Source organism: Haliaeetus albicilla, chromosome 27 (genome assembly GCF_947461875.1).
Source record: "Haliaeetus albicilla chromosome 27, bHalAlb1.1, whole genome shotgun sequence".
Lineage (NCBI taxonomy): Eukaryota > Metazoa > Chordata > Aves > Accipitriformes > Accipitridae > Haliaeetus > Haliaeetus albicilla.
The window spans coordinates 9,836,431-9,858,293 of record NC_091509.1 but is presented as its reverse complement, the minus strand read 5'-3'; the positions used below and the strand labels follow the sequence as shown (position 1 = coordinate 9,858,293).

The 21,863-nt window shown below is 38.3% G+C and overlaps 1 protein-coding gene across 1 annotated transcript; it reads left to right on the top strand.

Moving 5' to 3' along the window:
• The first annotated feature begins 466 nt into the window (after positions 1-466).
• On the top strand, positions 467-19,832 carry ADRA1B (adrenoceptor alpha 1B). The gene is made up of 2 exons (XM_009922354.2): positions 467-1,904; positions 18,728-19,832. The coding sequence occupies exons 1-2, from the start codon at positions 944-946 to the stop codon at positions 19,288-19,290; spliced, it is 1,524 nt and encodes a 507-aa protein (XP_009920656.1). The 5' UTR covers positions 467-943; the 3' UTR covers positions 19,291-19,832.
• The last annotated feature ends 2,031 nt before the right edge of the window (positions 19,833-21,863 follow it).

Genomic DNA, 21,863 nt, shown 5'->3' with positions numbered 1-21,863 from the left:
TGTTACTTTTTCTTTATTAACAGAAAGTTTACAATTAGAAACAAACTACTCCCATGTATGTTTTTATGCCATCATTAAATACTGAATCTATGAATAAACTAGGGATTTTTGGAACCCACCTATTTTTCCTTAGAAGGTGGGAGATGATTAGTTCTCTAAAATGGCATGTGATTCACTTCAATTACAAAATAAACTCAGATAAATTTCCTTGGTGAGCAAAAGGCAAAGGGCACTAGATCATTTTGTACTGAAATCGCTTTTTTCACCACATCCCAGTGAGTATATTTTTCTCAGATAATGAAACTTTTTTTTAAAAAGTTTCCAATCCAGATTTATGTGGCAAATGCTTTAATTAAGATTGATATATTCCATTTGTTTAGCTTTCAGATTTTGATATGGAAGTTTTAACTTGAACTGCATTGCCCTCTAGCGCTGTGACGGGGCCAGCCGCAGTGATGTCACTAGCACATGCAGTGTGAGCACAGCCAGCGAGTTCATGCAGAGCTGCCTAAATGCTGACAAACCCTTCTTGGAGACGCATGTCACAGCAGCTAGACAGGGGCATCCTTCCAACAGAACCACAAATGCAAAAGGGAAAACAGTAAACCTGTCTTTTATTGCAGGGACGTCATGATCGAAACAGCTACTTTCGAGCTCCAGCCAAGACTTCTGCCTGCTAATTTCTGTTTAAACGAGTTCGTATGAGAAATTAAGCAAGTTTGAACAGCCTATTATTCCTGACAGGCTTCAGAAGACTTCACGCTGTGCAAGTTTTACATGCTCATGGCTAACAGCTTCCTGGGGAGATGAGTTCTCAATCTAAAACTGGCCGGGGCTTTGCAGCAACTTCTTGGGTAGAGAGATAACTTTCAGCTGAACTCAAAGCATCTGCGTGTTGTGCAAGGGATCCAATCATAACTTGCTATGGAGGAAGATTTTTAAGATGAATACCTACCTTGGCCATAAATCCAATTCATCAATACCTGGATATTTGAAAGTGTCTGCACTAAATAATGGCAATCTTTCTGCAAACAACTCCAATGAGACAGCAAGCAATCTGGATTCACCTGCCTTGGATATCAGTAGGGCGATAATTGTGGGGCTTATCCTAGGTGCCTTTATACTTTTTGCTATTATAGGTAATATCTTGGTAATTCTCTCTGTTGCTTGCAATAGACATTTAAGAATCCCTACAAACTATTTCATAATTAACCTCGCAATAGCAGATTTGTTGCTGAGTTTTACTGTCCTTCCATTCTCTGCTACACTGGAAATCCTTGGCTACTGGGTTTTGGGGAGGATATTTTGTGATATCTGGGCAGCTGTTGATGTTCTATGCTGTACAGCTTCTATTTTAAGTCTGTGTGCAATTTCTATAGATAGATATATAGGGGTACGTTATTCTCTCCAATATCCAACTTTGGTAACAAGAAGAAGGGCAATTTTAGCTCTCCTAGGTGTCTGGGTCCTTTCCATGGTGATTTCTATTGGGCCTCTTTTGGGCTGGAAAGAACCAGCACCCAAGGATGATAAAGAGTGCCGCATCACTGAAGAACCATTCTATGCTTTGTTTTCTTCCTTGGGGTCATTTTACATTCCTTTAATCGTCATCCTCGTGATGTACTGTCGGGTCTACATAGTGGCAAAAAGGACTACTAAAAACCTGGAAGCTGGGGTTATGAAAGAAATGTCCAACTCCAAGGAGCTGACTTTACGGATTCATTACAGGAACATTCATGAGGACACATTAAACAACACCAAATCCAAGGCTCACAATCCCAGGAACTCCTTAGCTTTCAAACTTTTTAAATTCTCTAGAGAAAAGAAGGCAGCCAAGACGCTGGGAATCGTGGTTGGCATGTTTATCTTGTGCTGGCTACCTTTCTTCATTGTTCTGCCACTAGGTAAGTTGGTAATCAAGGGATTGCAAGGGGAGGGGGAGGAAGAGGATTAGATGTTTACTACAAAAATATCATAGAAAAAAATCAGATGAATGATATGTAGATGTCATTTTGAGAACTGCAGTGAACAGATGAAAGGAAGGGAAGTGAAAGTGATTTACTTCTGATGTTGGCTTTTTCAGAGAGTCATGCTGCAACTTTGTGAAGTGTGCAGCCTGCAGAAAGTCTGCTCATCTGGTAGTGCGTCTCAGTAATGGGGCAGATGTCAAATCAGGGGACAACATCTTCAGAGTTTATATATTAAATCCCCCTTTATGGTCTTTGAACTGAATTAGGTTTCAGAAACATTTTTATAGGATGTTTTAACAAAAATCCTAGATAAGAACGCAGAATTTCAGCACTGGAATGTTCTTGGTTTAATTTACTGTTACATGTTTGGACTATAATACAGTAGGTCTTCTGGCATTATCAGGTGTCTTAAATGGAAATGAACCTGATCTAATGATGAGGTGCAAAACTCCCCTGAGCTTTGGGAAGCTGAAGAAGTTCTAGTTCTCAGTTCAAACATCACTGATCAAATCCTAAAAGCAAACACACAAAGCCCACTGATCCCCACAGAAAGGTTCTCATTGGTTTCAATAGGTCTTGCTTAGTTCAGGCATTTCAGGAGATTGCCATGTGAGGTTTTGGCAGCTACTTTGTTCACTTTCAACTTTAAAATATTATTAAAGCATTTGATGTAGCCCTTTGTTTGCTTTTTTGATTTGCTCTGTGTTCCCAAGTCCTTCTGAAATTTGCTTGTATTGTCTTTCATACTAGCACTACCTCTGAAACGGAATATCTCAAGATATTGAATTAGTAAGCTCTCAAAAATATCTGTCCAAAATTCATTTCTCTGAGACAGAGACAATCTGGCAGCCTAAATATGGAAAGAGGTGGAAAAAGAAAAAGGAGAAAAAGCCTTTATTAATGTTCTGAATTCGTATTTACTTAGTTACCCTACCAAAACATTTCTAATTGAGTGGTAAGCGAATATTTTTAGAGACTGTTATAGAAAACCAAACTGAGTTCAGCAACCTGGCCTAGTGAAGTATTATAAAATTGTAATTTCAGTGAATGTGTAATACCATTTAGACTAGAATCTTTACTGCAAGACAACTACTTAAGATATTGCAGGGCAACTTTATAATCTCTAGCTTAATGTATCATAAACTTAAAAATCTTTATGATTCAAGATCTGCATAAAGCTAATGTTAAGGATGTGAAAAATTCCGAAGAGAAGGAAAATTGTGAGCAAAGTTCTCTTTGGCTACTGAAGTTTAAGCCCTTGTGCTGGCTCTTAAAGAAAGTTTATAACACAGAGCAAGTTTCCAACCATTGCAAAAATACATACCTGTGGACAGAAATATATTTTAACCACATTGTACCAGTAGTAGTACTAGATATGTAGCTAGTAGGTCATGATCCCCTGATAAAGTAGATTCCCTCCTTGATTTTGTATTACTGAAGGAACTCTGGAGAAAAAAAGCAAATGTGAATGCAGTAGAGCATATCCTTAGCTAGCAGAAGCCAGTATAGCTACTGATGCTGTCAATGAACACAGATGCAGACCAGTCCATTAAAAACATTATGGTCACAGGGCAGAAGCAATGCGAGAAACAATTAAGTTTCCTGAAAGAGTGTCAGTTTTCCCTTTGAGAAGTTATTTCAAAACTCCTGGTCTTTCCTGGGAGGTTTAATGAGTCGTTGCTTAAGACACCCGAGTGGAGAATGTATTGCTTGTCACAATACAATTTTATCTTTCATATAAATTGTGTCCAAGGCATCAGTGAGGTGACAGGCTGCGAGCCTCCACCACAACACACTGTGTGCTGGTAGAGGTGCTGGGTGGGCTGAAGGGCTAAAACCACTGCTGTGGCCTCTGACCCACCACAGACTGAGTGTCTGTAACCCCCAACACGCTCACTTGAGTGCTGTGAGCACTTGGTGCCCCACAGAGCTGAGGTTCAGAAAGAGTTACCATTGTGTTGGTTAGAAGAGTGAAAAAATCAGCATCTTGGCATTGCAATGAAGCCTGCTGGCTCCCCAGTCTTCTGCCTAGAAATCCTTTCAGGGGCCCAACTCTTAACTGACAGCCTTTAGTCTAAGAAAGGGAGAAAAAAGGTATACATAGTACCCAATATAGTATCCACATGCATTTAAACAGTAGGTACTTTCCCTTTGTTTTGCTGACTAGGAATAGGGCTGGTTTTGTTCCCTGTCCCTGATTTTTTTTTTTTTTTAATTATTCAGCACACTCCAGAACCTTGGATTTTTCATTTCTGTGTATCAGTGCAAAGTTAATTAATGATGTTAGGCATGACTAAAGCATTGCTCACTAAAACAGGTGGGGAAAAGACCTTTTTGTGACATGCATAATGCAGCCATCCTTAACTGGAGAAGAGGATACAGCAGTGGAGGAAGACTTCTTGCTGAGTGCTGCATTCTTCATACCAGAAATCTTTTGCTTTGTGTCTTGAAGTCACAAAATTAAATGAAATGCTATTAAGAACCCTTACAAAAAGCACACAATGGTATGAAATAATTTTCAGTGATAGGCAAACTGTAGAATCCAAAAGGTGCTGATGATTTACAAAACCCTCCATAGGTGCCCTGGACTGCTTTAATCACAACCCACTCACTCATCAGTGTAGGACTGCAAACTGCAATACCTTTTCTGCTACTGAGTCCAGATTAGATACTTACCTTCACTTTACCAGAAGGATAGGCTTCTTCCTTAGCCTGTATTTTTCATACCTTATATTTGCATCATTAACCCAAATCATACCCTCATATCTGCATCTTTACTGTTTTTTGTTGCTCCCTGTTTCACTCAGTAATGCCATGACTCTGGAGAATGGCGTTAGCAGAGCAACTCTGGATTTCTGAGGATCCAACCACAAAACATTTGACAAGTCAGTAAACATTCTTTCTGCAACACCCCAAAACCACGTCTTAACAAATCTGCTTATATGTAGAAGAGCTTCCTTCATGTTAAAAGTGTTCTCAGCTCTTCTACTAGTTTCCCAGACAAAATTATAATTCTTCCACTCTAGCATTTCCATACATTCTGCAGCTACCCATTTTGATATCCCAGACAAAGGGTTATGGCATCAGGTAGCAGATATATACTGGGAACTGATGAGGTGCTGAAAGCAGGGATGTTGCTTGAATAAATATTCCATGACAAAGGAAGAGAAATAATATTAACACTCTCAGATTGTTTTTCAAGAAAGAATCAAAAGGCTCTGCAAGGAAAGCTCTCTGACAGAGCTCTATACAGCTATGGAGAGCAATTACAGCACTGGCACTATGACGTACTGAACATCATGACACAATCAGAACAAAGAATGACCCACGATCTCTTTTTGTAGGACTGAATCATGCTGCCTTTAGTGTTAAGCACCTGATGATGCAGCAAAACTGGTATCAAAGAGAATCATGTGAGAAATTTGGTTTTATTCCAGTAGCTACCAGATATTTTTTCCAGATAGCAATAGAGCTATAGAATATCCTTGTTGTGCACATTCATAAATGCTCCATGTCTGTAAACAGTTGTGGTGCTACTCAAAATTATTTGTGGTACAGCATAAAAAATGAAATGAAGACGTGTCTTTGAGACAACTTCTTGTGCCATAAATTCAGTGACTCAGCTTTGAAGAGTAAATATCTTGCTTCTTTAAAAATGTTTTTCTTCCCCCTCATACAGTCCTTTCTTAGGCATCAGGACTATACTAAATATGTCTTGCTGAAAAACACTGAGTAAAATATTTTTATGTAGATACTAGAGCCCTGCAGAAATAAGGTAACACTCATTAAAACTCCCTCCTTTAAACAAAGGAATATCCAATTTTATGCCAATGCTTTTATTTAAAAAATGAACCTAAAATGAAGGATCATATGTTTCCCCCTGGCTACTAGGTAAAAGTTTAGTCTAATTCCTGTTAATTAAGATATCAGAGTGGCTTGCCAGTCTTCTCCCAGATACACCCCCTCCAACCCCCCCCAAAGGGAAAACTCAGCACCTCCAGTACTTTAACCAACTTTAACTAACTTCCCCAGTCCACTGCTTAACTCCAGTGGAGATCAGCGGAGCATTATTTACTTCCCAGTTCAGAACCTGACTCCCCCCCGCTCCCACAAAACCTGTGATCTTATCCACTGAAGTCAGAAACAAAATTCTTGTAACTTAACTGGCAGTGGGATAAAGTCCCAAGAGCCTCATAATGAAGATACAACTGTTTTGACTATCCTTATATATTAAGCTTTTGAAACCCCTCTATAAAATAATAAAAAGAACATAAAATATTCTTCATGCTACAGGTCAGCCAATACAAAATTTTTCTTAAAATAAAATGTTATTCAAGTACAGTATGTAGATTTATGTTACATCAGGCCAACCTCTGCATCTCTGCACCAAGAATACCAAATTAGGCCACTTAGTTTCCCATGGGAAACACTTCAAGATGTTAGGTCCAGTACTGTCAATGCTACTGGGTTCTGCTTTCTGCAAGGCTTTAGGCCTGGTTTGTCTTTCATCTCATTTTGGTCTTGCCCCCTCTTCCCCTCTCTAACTAGCCTAGCTCTCTAGATTTGATGCCCTCAAGTTAATAGTTATACAGAATTTGGACAAATCAATGATATATGTGGCAATCTGACCCTCTGCCCATTTGCAGGTCAATCTTTGGTACAATGTTCAACTGCACGGGTGATAGCAGCAACCTTCTCCTCCTATTTTCTAGCCAATTCCTGTAAAACTAAACATCATAAGGGCATTTATTGACCAGTACAGCATGTTTCGTCACATGTGGAGGACTAGATTATTTCAAGATGATTCATTTTACTACTAAAATAGCATCCCTTAAGCCCTTGTTTAAGCCTTTTCATTTGCAATGGATGCCAATTATCAGTTACTTAAAGAACTCTACTTTCTAGAACAAAACCGTTTGTTATCAAAGCAGATGAAACTGCACAAATTCTGGGCTACTTCCTATGTAGGCTTTTGATTTGCAGGTCAGAGGAGCAAAGGGAAATCTTCAAGTCTTACAAAAACAAATATGCAAAGCAATACAGAAAAAATACAAAGAAATCAACTCATGTTGACCATTCAACCTTAGCGATGGCAGCAACTCCAGTGATCAGAAAGCTCCAACGAAAACAAAATTCCGGACTGATCCACTGGGCAGCAATAGGAAATCCCAAAACTATTGAAATTAAAGACAGAAGAGAAGTGATAATTTCAGAGGAAACACTGCTTTCAGTATCCAGCATCCAGCAAAGCAGTGGACACAAGGTCCTGATGCCAATGGCATTTGTCAACACATGTGCTATTGCTCAGGTTGGTAGTCATAATGAAAGCATTGAGTAAAGTTATACATGTGCATATGGTCCTAAAGCATTGAGGCCATACCTCAGGACCTCAGCTGCATGTTCTTTAGCGTATCTATTTGTGAAATACAGACATGAACAAAAAGTGATGGGTTTTTTAGTATCTTCATTAAAGTCCTCCTCCATTGCCCATGGCAAGATTTTGAGCTATATTGATGGGCTTTGAAGTGATACCTAGAAACCGAAAAGCAATAACTATCAGTCTCTAAGTAACAAAAGAGAAAAAATATAATGCAAGTTCATACAGTATCTTTGTAGCTGTGTTACTCAATTCCATGCTAGAGTCCTGTTATTTACCAATGATGTCCAAGGCAGATCACCTCAGTTATAAGTCAGAAGTGAGAAGGAGAGAAAAAGACACCAAAGCATGCCGAGTGATTGAAGATATTTAAGTATAACAAATGAAATGTCAGCAGACTTAGATTAGTTTTTCTAGGCTCCCTTAATCAGCTAATCCTTTGCAAAACAAGCATAAGCTTAGCCCATATTCTTTCTAGTTAGCAAGCTGCAAAAGTCTGTAACTCTTTTGGACAAAATAATAATAACAATAACATCAGGTTTCTGACCCTATCTACTGTCAGTTTTAGAGTACCAAACAAGATTCTTACTAAAATTGATCTTGATTTTATCATATTTATGTGAGGGCAACACAATTCAAATACAAATGAACTCTCTGTGCGGTGTAAGTCATCATAGCTATTCTGGATTGAGAGGTGGTAGACTAGTATGCAAGGATATATAGGGTTTGTGTCAAAAATGTAAGTGCTTGATGGAATTTTTCCATATCTCGTGTATTTTCCATATCTTGTATCTCCATATTTTGTTACTCAATATATACTCAGAATTTTTGCTAATATGACAACTATAGATGAGGCATGAAAAACCTTAATCCTGTTGCTTTTTTTTTTTATTGTTCTTTTTTAAACCACAGCTTTCCTCTTTCTTTTTCTTTCTGGGCTGGGCAAATAAAGCTCCTGTCTGTCTTTTCAATTGCTCTTCTAAATACCAACTTGCAAATGGTCTGTTGTACCATAAGGTTTTAAAAATAATTTTCAACTCTCAAAGCTTTATGCATCAACACTATCTTTTGTATGATGCTGTAGGAAGGACAGTCATAGACTGCAGACCAGAGCAGGATCTCTGGAAATGATAGACTATCTCTTAAGTTCTGCCTATCAATCAGAGACAATCTTACTGTGCCAGGAGTACCAGTGTTAGTAGCTCTGTGGTTAAATACATAGGCACTGTCCCTTTAAAAATGCAAATATAGCTACTCTGCTTTGCAATTGCTTGTAATATAAGAAGGTGTAGCAGTTCTGGGTTTTAGTAAAAGGATCTGATCCCTATTTGTACTACAACCTCCATCAGCAAAGCTTCAAGGGAGGTTAAGTCCTGGTTTTATTTTGGCCATTCTAGATAAGTATTTTTGGAGTCTTTAAAAGGCTCTCAAATTTGAGCCATTGTGAATGAAGTTCATGCAGGTCTCATAGAAGTGATTTGTTCATCTGAAATATGAGATACCCTTTATGAGAGAGATAGTGTGGATGACAAGAAATAGTTAATTTTAATTAGGATAAGAAAATAGAAACAATAACCTTTCTCAGCCTATGAGACAGCAAGGAAAATGTTTCCCTTAGGCTTTGCTCTTACTCATGAACACATACATAAGGAGATGTGCTCTTTATGGGCAGATTCTACACTTGTCTATGTCTGCTACTTTCATTTGTCTGCTTAAGCACTTGTCTATACAGGATCAGGCCTTAGATTGGTAGGAGTTACTGAGTTAAGTTAATACCAATAATGTATTAGTTTGCAGAGATTTATTTCCCTGTTTGAATGGGATGGAGGAATGAGTATAAACCACTTTTAACCTGTCAGGACAGTTAGGGGAGATTTCTCTCTGTGTCTTCCTTGACTCAATTGGAAAACAGGGAAATGAAAGACTCAAGGGCTGAGGACTGGTTGAATGATACCTTCATTACCCCTCACAACTGTTGGCTCACTGTAGAGCCAGAAGGCTCCAGGAAAGAGAATCCCACAACTGCTATAGGTAGTTCTAGAACATAAATTCCTCACAACCAGGACACTTTTCTTAACAGCTGGCCTAGATCCTTGGGCATATACGTAACATACCTATTAATACAATGAAAAACAAGAACAGCTGTACTTGCAACAGCATCGTGTTTGTATTTCTATTTCTCCCACATTATCTTGTGCAATATCATTGTCTAGTCAGTTACTCCTTATTTGATATTTCTCCTTCCGCAACAGTGAAGTGCTTTCCCCCAACACACACACAAGTTACCCACAAACACAGGAGTGCATGTTGGTGACTGCAGGGTTACCGTGATTCCCATGGTGTCCGCCAGCCTGACAGCCACTGGGATATGCAGCCCAAGGCATCGCACAGAGACTCCAACATGCTTGAAAACCATAACCAAATGCTAGCCATCTTTCCTTTCATTTTCCTTACTGAATTTTATTGTTGATTTTGGATACTATTCCTATTTCTCAAGATCTTTTTTCACTGTTATCCTAACCCTCTTCTCCAGAAGGCCTACAGTCCCTCCCAGCCTGACCAACGCTCAATTTTATAACCATACTTTCTACTTCATCCTCTACTGTTTGTAAACTGTGGGGGGGGGGTCCTATATTAAATAAGTCCAGGGGAATGTAAACAAACACTGAATGCTGGAAAGAAAGAAATCAGGAGCTTTAGAAATCCAATTAGCTTTAAAACCTTGGCATGCTGACTTGGCTAAGCATGTGGTAAAAAGGACCGCAGAAAGCTTAAAAGACGAACACATCCTTTCCGCATTCTCTAAACTCATACTCATAACAACTCTGGTCAGAGGCAGCTTATTACTTTTACAGGGAGAATTTTAATAGCTATACACATATAGCATTTGAGCTTTCCCTGTTTATTATGAAGTGGCTGTAACTCAGCCATTAGCAGCTACCAACAGTTACGGCTGCAGCAGGAATTACAGCTTGAATTGCAGGAGAGAAGCAGAGGTTCCCAGCCAGGCCATCAGCAGATATCAACTGCCTAGCACTAGGAAAGTCTCTTGCTGATCACATTACAAATTTGGTCAAATCACTTTTCATAGGCAGGCTGAGTTCCATCGTAAATCAAATTTCTTGCAAAACAATACTCATGTTTGCAGAAGTTGTCTTCTCAAGAACAGATTGAGAGACAGGGTTTGATATTGTTGAAGCTTCCTGTTTTTCATGTTTCAGAACTCATTTGTTATCATTTTGTATTTTGCAATGCTTTTCATCACTACAGCAATTTTTAAAACATTGGAATTTTCTTTTGTGTGGAATGTTGAAAAGTTGAAATTTAACTTGAGTCAGAATGACTCCAATCTGCACCAAAATAGAATAATTCTCTCCTCTGAATGAGGGAGGATATGTTTGCCTTCCAAGGTTACCTTAACTATTTAAATTTGACCAGACTCTATAACAAAACTTCCAAATACTTATTACTGATTCTCTACCTTCTCTCCAGAATACCCCCACTCAGTGTTTCAAGCTTTGAAACACTTCATTTTCTACTTGTTATGAATAAAGACAAGTAGTTTCAAATTTTATGGCTTTTCTTTAATCTTAAGACAATGACAAAAACCTGTGCAGTGAACCTCTCCTTCTACCCCATTATTGTTTCACGACATATTTTATTGTAGCTAGTTTGCTATTACTGGAATATCAACTGACACACAGTGAAGTACATAAACAACTCCAGACTATTTTGTTTCAAAAAACCCAGATGTTGTATTTGTTCCAGTAAACAGGAACATACACTCACCCTAGGTTGGCTCTTATCTAATCAAAACTGGATTTAAAAGATTTTAAAATGTAATTTTTTGAAATGGGCAGAAAACATAGCACCTGATAAACCAAAACTCATCCATGGAGACTTTCTCCTTAAATCCAGGAAATTCACAATACTTCTGCTCAACCATTATCTAATCTAAGTATCAAATACTTGATTCTGAACAGGACTGATGATTCTATAAGTAATTTAGATACTTAATTGATATCAAATACACAACTTATTAAAAATGGATGTTTAATTAATAGAAAGTCAATTATCACAACATAAAGTGATTAGAAAAGAGATTAGCAGTTGGAGTTAAAAACTAAATAAGACATAAGGAGAGTAGAAATAAATATTTAAACATTAATAGGATGAAAGGAAGTAAGTAACTGAAAAGTGAACATGCCTGGATGGAAAAAGAAAAAGCAGGGATATTAAAGAGAAGGCAGACAGTAAAGGAGAATGTGCTTAATTTTAAATTTAAAAATCATTAATATTTTAAAATTTTCCTCCCACTGGGTACAAATAATAAATAATGGCATTCATGAAAATACACACACAGAATACCATCTCCCATGAGGATGACTCACACAAACATTAACATAGGATGTAAAATTATTCAAATGCCCCTATCAGATGCAAGCTGTAGCATATTGGGCTGTATAACAGGAACAAAGGCAGTAGATGGAGCAAAGTGATTATGCCCTTTTACTCAACACTCATTAGACCGTGTCTGGAGTACTGCATTGATGCAGGGGAAAACAACGATAAACTGGAGTCCAGTGGAGGCAACCAAAACAATCATGAGGCTGGAGCACCTTGTGTGAGGAGAGGGTGAGGGAATGGGGCTTCTTCAGCCTTCAAAAGGGAAGGCTTCAGGGGACCTAATGCAGTGTTGACCCTGCTTTGAGCAGGGGGCTGGACAAGAGACCCTGTAACATCCCTTCCCACTGCAATAATTTTGTAATTCTATTAAGTTCTTGGCTTTCAGTTGCATCACGTATAAATATATATATATTCCTTGCATGAAGGATGAATGGAAGAAATATAACCACAAAATGGAACCCAGTGATATTTCACAAATATCTGTCATCAGAGACAACTGTTGGTCACTTATACATAGTTATCTCCTTTGTGTGGCAGAAAGTAGCACACAGAGCAGAATGGCACAGAGATATCAAAGGCATTTTCAAAAGTTTTAGCTCATAAACATTATCTTATACGTTATTCTTCAGATTTAAACTCCAACTAATCACTAGTATCTCATCACCTTGCATATGCATACAACTGGAGCAGCAAGTTTTCTCCCTTCTCCTGGACGTAGTTTGGGGGTTTTGTCTGATTGGTTGGTTGCATTGGCAGACCTAATTTTGATGTTAAGTTCTTTCTTCCCTAAAGTGGAAGTGGAAACTCAAACATGTCCTGTGTATTATACTTTTGTCAAGAAGCTCGCCAGCTATTACATTAAGGATCCATAAATAGAAGGTCTTAACTTTCCCATCCTCCTTTCTCTATGAATACAGTGGTCAGTTGTGAGAAGCAGCAAAGGAGCAGATATTTAGATGGAAGAAAAATAGCAGAGCAGGAAAGAATATGAGACAGTCGAGAGCGTGTGCGTATGTGTGTGCGTGCATGCATGTGTGTGTTTTTCCTCTGCAGAGGGCTACATCAAAACCTCCTTCAATGAAGAGTTTTCCTTAATTAAGAGTATTGGGATTAAGCCAGTCCAGAAGATTTTCCTGCTGCTCACCCTGCTATTTTAAGGGCTCTTCCAAAGACCACTGAAGTCCTTATGAGCCTTTACAAAGGCTTTCAAAGACTCCCATTGACTCCAGTGGACTCTGAATTTTAATGTCTCAGTGATGTTCTGGACAGATATTCTGCAGCATATGTTAAGACAATTAATATGGCAAATTGTTTCCCACAATGTTCCCTAATTTCATTGAGGGTGCTTTACTTACTTTCTGTGTAATAAAGCATTCATTATAAAGAACCAGTCAGACCCTAAATGAAATAAGCTTTTGCTAAATAAAATACTTCTTAATTTCTTTTTATGATATTTGTTGTTGCTCAATGTATTTCCAAACTGAACAGCTCTATCAAGTCTGGTGAGCATGGTCAAATAACAATAAAAAATGATCAAGTTGATTGAGTTTCTGAAATATTTCTGATTCTCCATTTGTGATGGACACAGGCTTTGCAAAAACTTCATTGGTGTCAATGGTGCAATCAGAGATAAGATTGCAGTGCTATGTTTAAAAAATCACAGGGTTTAGTGGAGAAAAATAAAAGAGAATAGAAAATTTACATTCTCTTAGAGTGAAGCTGTTAAACATGAAGCATCAAGAGAGCGATCAGTTTGAGTAGGGAAGCCGCTCTGGCTACCCCCATCACAAATAAATCACGGAGGAGATAGATAATCACACGTAAAATTTTCCAGCCATTTTGAAAAGCAATCTAAATCAGTACAGGGAAATATTTAATCTGTTTATCAGACTGCGATGGGAAAGTAGTTGGAGATCAAGGAAGGAAATACTAGTCTCATGTTTAGAGAGTGTGTCTAGTAGGCTTAGCTTTATCATTTTATCAAGGTACCAAAATAGCCCGCAGTTGTTTGCTCCTGACAGGTTAATTATGAGGTAAAGCATGTGCGCAGCTAAATAAAAGGTATTGTTGTTAATTCCAAGAACAAGGTAGGGAAAAGGGTAATGTTAAAAATATACAAGCCAATCAAAATATTTTTCATATCTTTATATGGTGAAAGTCAGTGGAGCTTTGCATAATAGTCACCAAATTAAACTATATTTAGAAGTACATGGTATATATGGCAACATCCATCTAAACCACCTTCTGGGTAATAAAGAACAGCTTTTCTTCTCTCTGTAGAAAACTCAGGCTAGGATTCCACCCAGTGAGGAGGGACCGAATACAAAAACTCAGAAACTTTCCACAGGCCTGAAGAGAATAAGTGCCCAAACAAGTATCTGTCTTGGACATTCCATTTTTCTAACAGTTAATCCTCAACCTAAATAATGGATATATTTACCAAGGGGATCTAAGACTACTTTGTCAGTGGGATTCTAGTACTGCAAATGTAAAACTCTGCTGGGCTGCCAAAACTTAAGCCATAAAGTTTTCCTGATGAACACAGCTATATTCTGCAGAGTTAATCAGACAAAAAAGGAATAGAAGGGACCTGAAGATGTCATTCAGGGCATCCTCCAACCCAAAAGCTGGATCAGCTATACATAAATCAGTAGACGTGTGTCTACTCTGTTTTTAAGAGCCTCCAGGGTTGCATTTTTACACCTTTCTTAGGCAGTATGTTCCAGAATTTTCTGTCTTGGAAGACAGAAAGTGTTTCCCAATCCATAATCTCAGTTTGTCTTGCTGCAATTCAAATCACTGTGCTTCATATATTTGCCACTGTAGACATGGAAAAAAATTTACTTTCCTCCTTCTTTGCAGGTAACTTCTATGTTTTTAAAGACAAATTGTCATGTCTCCTCAGTCCTTTTTCCTTCACCATGATCAAAAGTTGTATTACAAAACTACTACATTTCAGAGCATCTGTAGCTTTTGGTGGTGGAGGATCCCTTCATTAGCCATGGATCCCTTCATAGGTGGAGTTTTGCTAGAATCACGTAGTCATTGCATATAGCCTCTGCAAGGCCAGCAATGTATCTGATCACGTGCAACAACCAGTTTCTGTTAATCTCAGGAAATATTCTTGAATTCTGCTTTTTCTTGGGTAGTGGCGAAGGCAGCAGGACCCACCAAACACACTACTTGAATGCACTGTACTACCTACCCACTGTGAGTTCTAGGGGTTAAGAGAGTCGTGTCAGGTCTCATGGGTCTCTTCTCAGTAAAACAAAAACTTCCCTACTGGTGAAAATTATTAGCATATGACCTTCAGCTGATTGCTTTACCTTCCCCCAGCTCAGATTGCCCACTGGTAAAATCAGGAGGATAGCACGAAGTCAGGATGACTGACAGATCAAAAGTGCTATCTGAAAGCAAATGAGTCGTGCTCCTATATACGAATTTATTCCCACTGAGACTGCAGTGACCTCTCTTATTGCTAGGGCCTTCTTGGAATAATTGTCTACCTACCACCTGATTTTTGAAAAAAAATAGGAAGTAATAGGGCACTACACCATAGACAAAATTCATAGATGAAATCCATCTCCCTTCAGAGCAGTTGCACGTGTATATATATATATATATATTAGGAAGGGTAGAGGAGTTAAGAAGAATTCTATCCAGTTTTAATACATCAGTCTGAACTGAGAGCAACTAACACACCAGTCTGTAAATCAATGGCTTATTTATCAAATTAATAGTCCTTGTTCAGAAAAAGCATACTTTCTTACCTTCTTGTGAAAACTTAATCTACTAGTTTGTGTATAATTTACGAGTCAAGCAACACTTGCATTGTGCTGTTTGCAGAACCAAGAAAAAGCGGAGAATGTGGTGTTTAATGATGAGTGTTTTCATTAACTCCTTGACACTTATTCCTGAATTTCTTAGTTTCAAAACTTTTCTACTATTGTAGCTAAATGCTGATCTTTATTTTCAAGTCACACTACCACACAGCTTTCCAAACTGATCTATTTCCATATTTTCTGTTAATGACTCAGCTAGGGTCATGATAGCTTTTAAATGATTGATCAGGGCTCAGTGATTTTTCTAGAATCAGGCCTGAACACAAAGTGCCTCTGTCAGTCAGGGTTGCTATGAGGAAATTCTCTGCTCTTTTGTGCTGCTGCCCTTTAATATAAGAGCTTTGAAAACGCTGCAGCTGCTGAAAATAGCCTGCATGTCATTTTTTTCAAATGGCATTTGAAAAACAGATTATCATGAGATAAGCGTAAGATAAGCATAAGCTCCTTACCTTTTTTCCTTAAGGAACGCATACTCTTTGAAGCAGTTTACAGAGATTAGCCATTTTTCAACACTCAGCTTTTTATCCTTTTCCCTATTTGGTCTCTTAGTCTTTACTGTATGTAGTTATATTCAGTTCATGTGGAATATAGATTATACAAGCATAACTCATTTATCTACATTGGTTCCCAGTTTTCTTCTCTATATAGCTTAGCTCATTTTATTTGTCCTTAGAGAATTTAACAAAATTTGTCAGTAAACTTCCTTAAATTTTTTTTTTATTTTATTGAAAAGTATATCATAGCATTTACTCTGTCCATATATAACCTGCCTAAAAATATTTAAATCTGGTAGAGGGATGTCCTGTAGATTTTCAATTGTTACAGTATGAGAGAAAGGCAAACCAACTGATCTGGAAAAATTCACCACTGCTCATTCAGCATTCACACATAGGAAAAAATGGGACTTCTTTAGCCACTTCACAAGGTTTACTGTGCTTTAAGAGCTAAAACTCATTTATATTTTAAAGGAGAACCAGAAAAAATAATTAAGAAATTATCCATATGAGCTCCAAAAGGTTCTTTGTTGTACATAATAATGTTTTGTACTTGTTTTGTAAAGTCACAAAGCTTCTCTTTTCCCCAAACTGAAGGGAAAATATTAGCAATTATTATTTACAAAATGAATTGTGAAAAGGTTTGCAACTGTGCATGTGGGAAATTTTGGAGCATCTTGCTCATCTTGGCTGCAGTTATGAACTGAGATCAACTTTTCCTAAAGCTTTATAAGAATTTGACACCTATTTAAGGGCTTATTTCATAGAATTACATGAATTGTCACTGAATCTTTCATCAAAAAGTACGTAACACTCACAAGACACAGTTTTAAGTGCTTGCATTGATTTAATTTATCTGATGGAAATTTATCAAATACAATTCATAGTTTCTCTGATGTTAGACATGTTGTACCCTGTACTTTCTGCAGTATCAATCAGGACTGATGTAGAATCTCCACCAGATGGACAGAAGAGGCATTGGTCAAACCCTGCAAATCATTAGCAGCAACAAAGCAGTAAGGGACATGGGTTCAACTTACAAGACTCTTGCACATGGAGTAGAAGTCAGTAAAGTGCAGGAGTCATGAAACAAATACTATGAACCTTGTAATTTAAAATCTCCATTTTAACCTTAATGGCTAGCATGTTGCTTAGCTCCAAGGCAGTAGGTAGAGCTAGTGCTAGCTGGCACCATACCAAAACACTGCCAGGGAAAAAATCTATTATTGCAGATTCACAGGATCTTTCCTGACTCCTATTGCCCAAGTGAAGGGGGGGAAGAGTCTCTCAGATAGCTAATGCCATCTCAGCATCTTATTTTCTCTTCTGAGCCAGCTCACGGACTAGCTGACACACAGAGAAGGGCAGTGGGTGTGTGAGGAATGACACATACTTACCTCCCTTTGGCTTTCTTGTGAGCTAAGGAGACTCAAACCCCTATAGTCAGCACCAGGCCAGCATTGTCATCTAGATAAACAGCAGTATCTACTGTGGCACATAAGAGCTATTTACCCAAGAAGCTAGGAAGTGCTTTTGCATAGTTTTGAGGCCAAAGCTGTGGCCTCTACACTGCTATGAGATGGGAAATATGCCTAGAATCATATCCCTCCCCACTAAAGCATCCTCACAGTCACAACTGACTCAGCTGCTTTCATAGCCCGGGGAATCTGAAACCACACCATTGTAAAAGGTTGCTCTTCTCAGAGATGTGACATTCAGGCTTGAATGTCACCTTCCATTTGAAAAACTCTTCAAACCTAACTCCAGTACTTGACATAAGAATTCTCTCCTGAATCACCACTCTTTGATTACTTGAGCCAGGCACAAAGGTATTTTCCCAGCTGGATAATTGTTGAATGCCTGTTCTGCTTTAAAAATGTCATACATTCTTTTATAAAGCCCCGTTTGCTAAATTTAACTGATCAATTGCATGTTTTTAATACTAAAAGTACATGAAATGGACTTCCCAGTATGAATTTTTCATTTGGTCAGCTTCTTTAGGGAAATTATTTGGTTGTGAACGAAAAAGGAAGTATTCATAAAATAACCTCTTTGTTTGGGTTATACCACTTTTATGAATGCCTGAGATATGGGAAGTACCACAATTAACTTCAAGTTTCAAGAGGTTTGTACTATCATAATAAGATAAATGGGGTGATGTTTAGAAGCTGCCAGAGAGTGTATTAGAAGTTATAAGGTGTGTCTGAACACGTTCCTTCCGAGAAGCCTGGGAACAGTTAGACCTTTTTCTTCAAAAATGACATGCGAAAGCTCTTTGAAGGCAGCACACGTGTGCATTGTGCAATAGCTTGGACAATGGAGGTTTGATCTTTCATTGGGATCAACAGATGTTAGTGCAACAGGTGTGTACATATAAACACAAGGACTGCTTTTTATTTTTTAATTCTACATCAATTATGTGCTCCTTTAGCTTTCAGATGGTGGAAAGTATTTCCTTATTAGCTTTAAAAATAACAAAAGTAACATTTTATTACCAAAAGACAAAAATGAAAGCAACATGCGCTAAGGATTTTTAATATACAGATTCTAACAATGATCTGATGGGACATTTACCCTTCCTAAAGGTAGACAAACCAATTATCTCAGATATTGTCTCTGCTTGTTTCTTCTGGACAGGATCTCTGTTTTCGGCTCTGAAGCCTCCTGAAACAATCTTCAAGGTGATTTTTTGGCTTGGCTACTTTAACAGCTGCATGAATCCAGTCATCTACCCTTGCTCAAGCAAAGAGTTCAAGAGGGCTTTTATACAGATCCTAAAATGCCAGTGCCACCGTCGAAAGCAGTTGGGGTGGTGGGCCTACAGCTACAGAAACTGGAATCGGTGCTCCTTTGAACACCCTAGGAAAGACTCTCTGGAAGACAGCGGGAGTTTCCTAAGCGGCAGTCAGAGGACATTATCTTCAGCATCTCCCAGCCCTGGCTACCTGAGCAAAATCACTCACCCACATATGGAGATGTGCACGTTCCAGGAATGGAAAAACTCCAGCTCTTTCCTGAGCCCTTTACAGGAAGGCAGCAGACAAAAGGACCCATGCCAGTTCTTCACCTTCAATCTCTTAACAGAGCGCAATGGCCATGTTCCTGCTGGCAGCCAAGCCTCCAGCAATGGGGACCATGAGGCCATCTGTGACACCCTGAATGGCAAAACTGACTGTAGAACAAACATGACGCTGGAATGAACAGTCTGTTCTCTTTGTACACCAACCTGTTTGACGTTTAGCCCAGGTGAAGAAATGGACCGGTGCACAATTTCTCAGTATAGCACTAGAAGGAAGCCAGTGAGGAACACGCAGATTTATGTCACAAGAGCAGCAAAGTGTGGGGGCTAACCACATTCCCAGTCAATTGCCAGAGAGGCTACTGAAGCAAAAACAATGCAGAGAAGGTGCCACATAAACCCAGGGAAGTGCGCATCCAATTATTTAGCTGCCATGGAAGTACTGTGGAACAGCCAAACACATATGTATATAGAAAGAATGTATAAATATGGGGGTGGGCAGGGGAAATGTGTATGAATGTGTGGGTGTACATGTGTGCTAGCTGCATATATGGATGCCCGAGAGCAGAAGTGAGCAATGCAGTGTTGTTTGTACCTCTCCAGGGTACTAGTTGCCACTGATTTTGCCTGTAAATTCTTATTGTTGTTGTACTTCACTGTACATTAGCACTTTAGAAATGGAAAACAATGTCAAAGATTAAAGTAATTTCGCAACAATTTAAACACTTGCACCTCTTACTATACAACTGGAATTCAGCCAAGTTCCCTCATCACGATTTTCACTTCAAAATAAAACACTCATAGCGGTTAAGTTTGCCATTGTAGCTCCTAGGATGCTCTTGAATCTCTCTGCAGTTGCTTCCCTTCCATTATTCCCTTATCACCAACATATGTAACTACTCTATCCTTCATCATGTTCTTTTTTGAAAGTTTGAAAATAGCAGCAATGATGAGAGCTCATAATCTACATTTCAGCACATTAGTAAGTGTCCTGTAAACATACAGGCTACCAGAGGATCTGATTTCTAAAAGCAATACTCATAAATCACTCCAAATACCTCACAAACAGTGTTGTGAACAAAGCACAAAAGAGCACTGACCACTGGAGGCCTAAAACCCAGGAGTCCCTGGTTCTTTCAGCTCACTTTGAAAATAGCATTGCACATTTAGAGGCTTTTACTTTGCCACTCAGACAACAAGAGAAAGAGTCAAACAAGGGAGCAGTGTAAGTTTCACTGTCATTAATAAATTTCAGCTCAGTACTATAGTACTGTAACAGAATTCCTGAGAATATCTTCTAGGACATTTTAAGAAGTTATTTTCATCTCTTGCCTGTAAGTGTGAATCATGAAACTAATGACTGATTTTTTTACATGAAGTGGTACAAACCGTGAAAATTGTCATTTACTCTGTCCTTCAACCGAGACTTTCCTTATTAGGAATTTTAGTGACTTTTTTTTAAAGCTTGAAACAGAGAATGAGCCATAAACAGACTAAAAACACTTAGGGACAATTTAACAATGCTAGGTCCCAAGGGAGATCCATTTCCTTAAATGTTTATTCTCTCATTAAGTTGACAGGGATGGATGTGGCTTGTGGTTAGATGAAATATGCCCCAACTCAGTGAGCAACGATAGGAAAGTCATGTTCCAAGGTCTTCCCATGGTCCTGTGTTACAGTGAGAACCACATAAGTATGTTTTAAGTCTTATCCTGATTGAAATTATGGCCAATGTCCTATTTTAATAATTCCATTTTGATTGCGGGGAAGGCCATAATTTCCTCTTAAAAGGACAATGCTTATAAAATTTAGAAGTATTGTAAGACAGATAGATAGATAAACAAACTCTTGTTGCTCATATATTGAGGTTGCCATAAAGAATATTCTATCTAGCTGTGATATACTAGTATGAAGCTACCCTCTTTGGACCTCTAAATGGCACAGAACCGTATTTCTAACCTATTGTTATAATTTTTGGAGGGAACCTACACTAGTCTGTCAAACACTTCTGGGTTTTGTAAAGCTTCTTCGAAATTACTGTTAATTGGAAATAAAATTGTTTAATCTAACCACCTGACAACACACTTAATTTTGAGTCACACATGACTTGTATAGCGTAAAGTAAATCCAAATAATGTTACGCATATTTGAGAATTTCTAAGTGATACTGCAAGGTTTCAGAATAAATAGCATTCCATTACTCTAAAGCCTTTAACTAGTAGCTCTCAGAGACCGACAACTCTTTTAATTAGTTTCCAGTCCTAACAAAGGCTGTGTAATCTCTGATTATCATTCAAACTCCTTAAATAATGACATAATTCTCTAATTACCTATGAAATCAGATAGGCTTTTATCCCATACTGAAGTGACCTATGAGTACTTATCATCTTTGTATGTTTTTTACATGTAATGTCACAAAAACTGCAAGGGAAGTTCCCTCAGTGCTTTCTTTAAATCTATAAAAAGAGAATTTCAGCCATTTTAGTACTGAAAAAACAGCTTTCTCTAAACACTGTAATTAATCAGCAGAAGATAATGCATTAACATCATGCTAGTCCATGCCATTTATAATATCCGGTGCCTCTAACCTTATGAATCATATACCAAAGCCCTCAGAGAGCCAAAAACCCCAAGATACATGTCCCATAAGCCTTAAGGAGTGGAGAAGAGAAGGCATTCCACATGCAGACAGTAATGTTTTTCCCCAAGAGTTGCACTGCTTTTCTGTTAGTTTGAACTGGGAAGGCTGCTGGA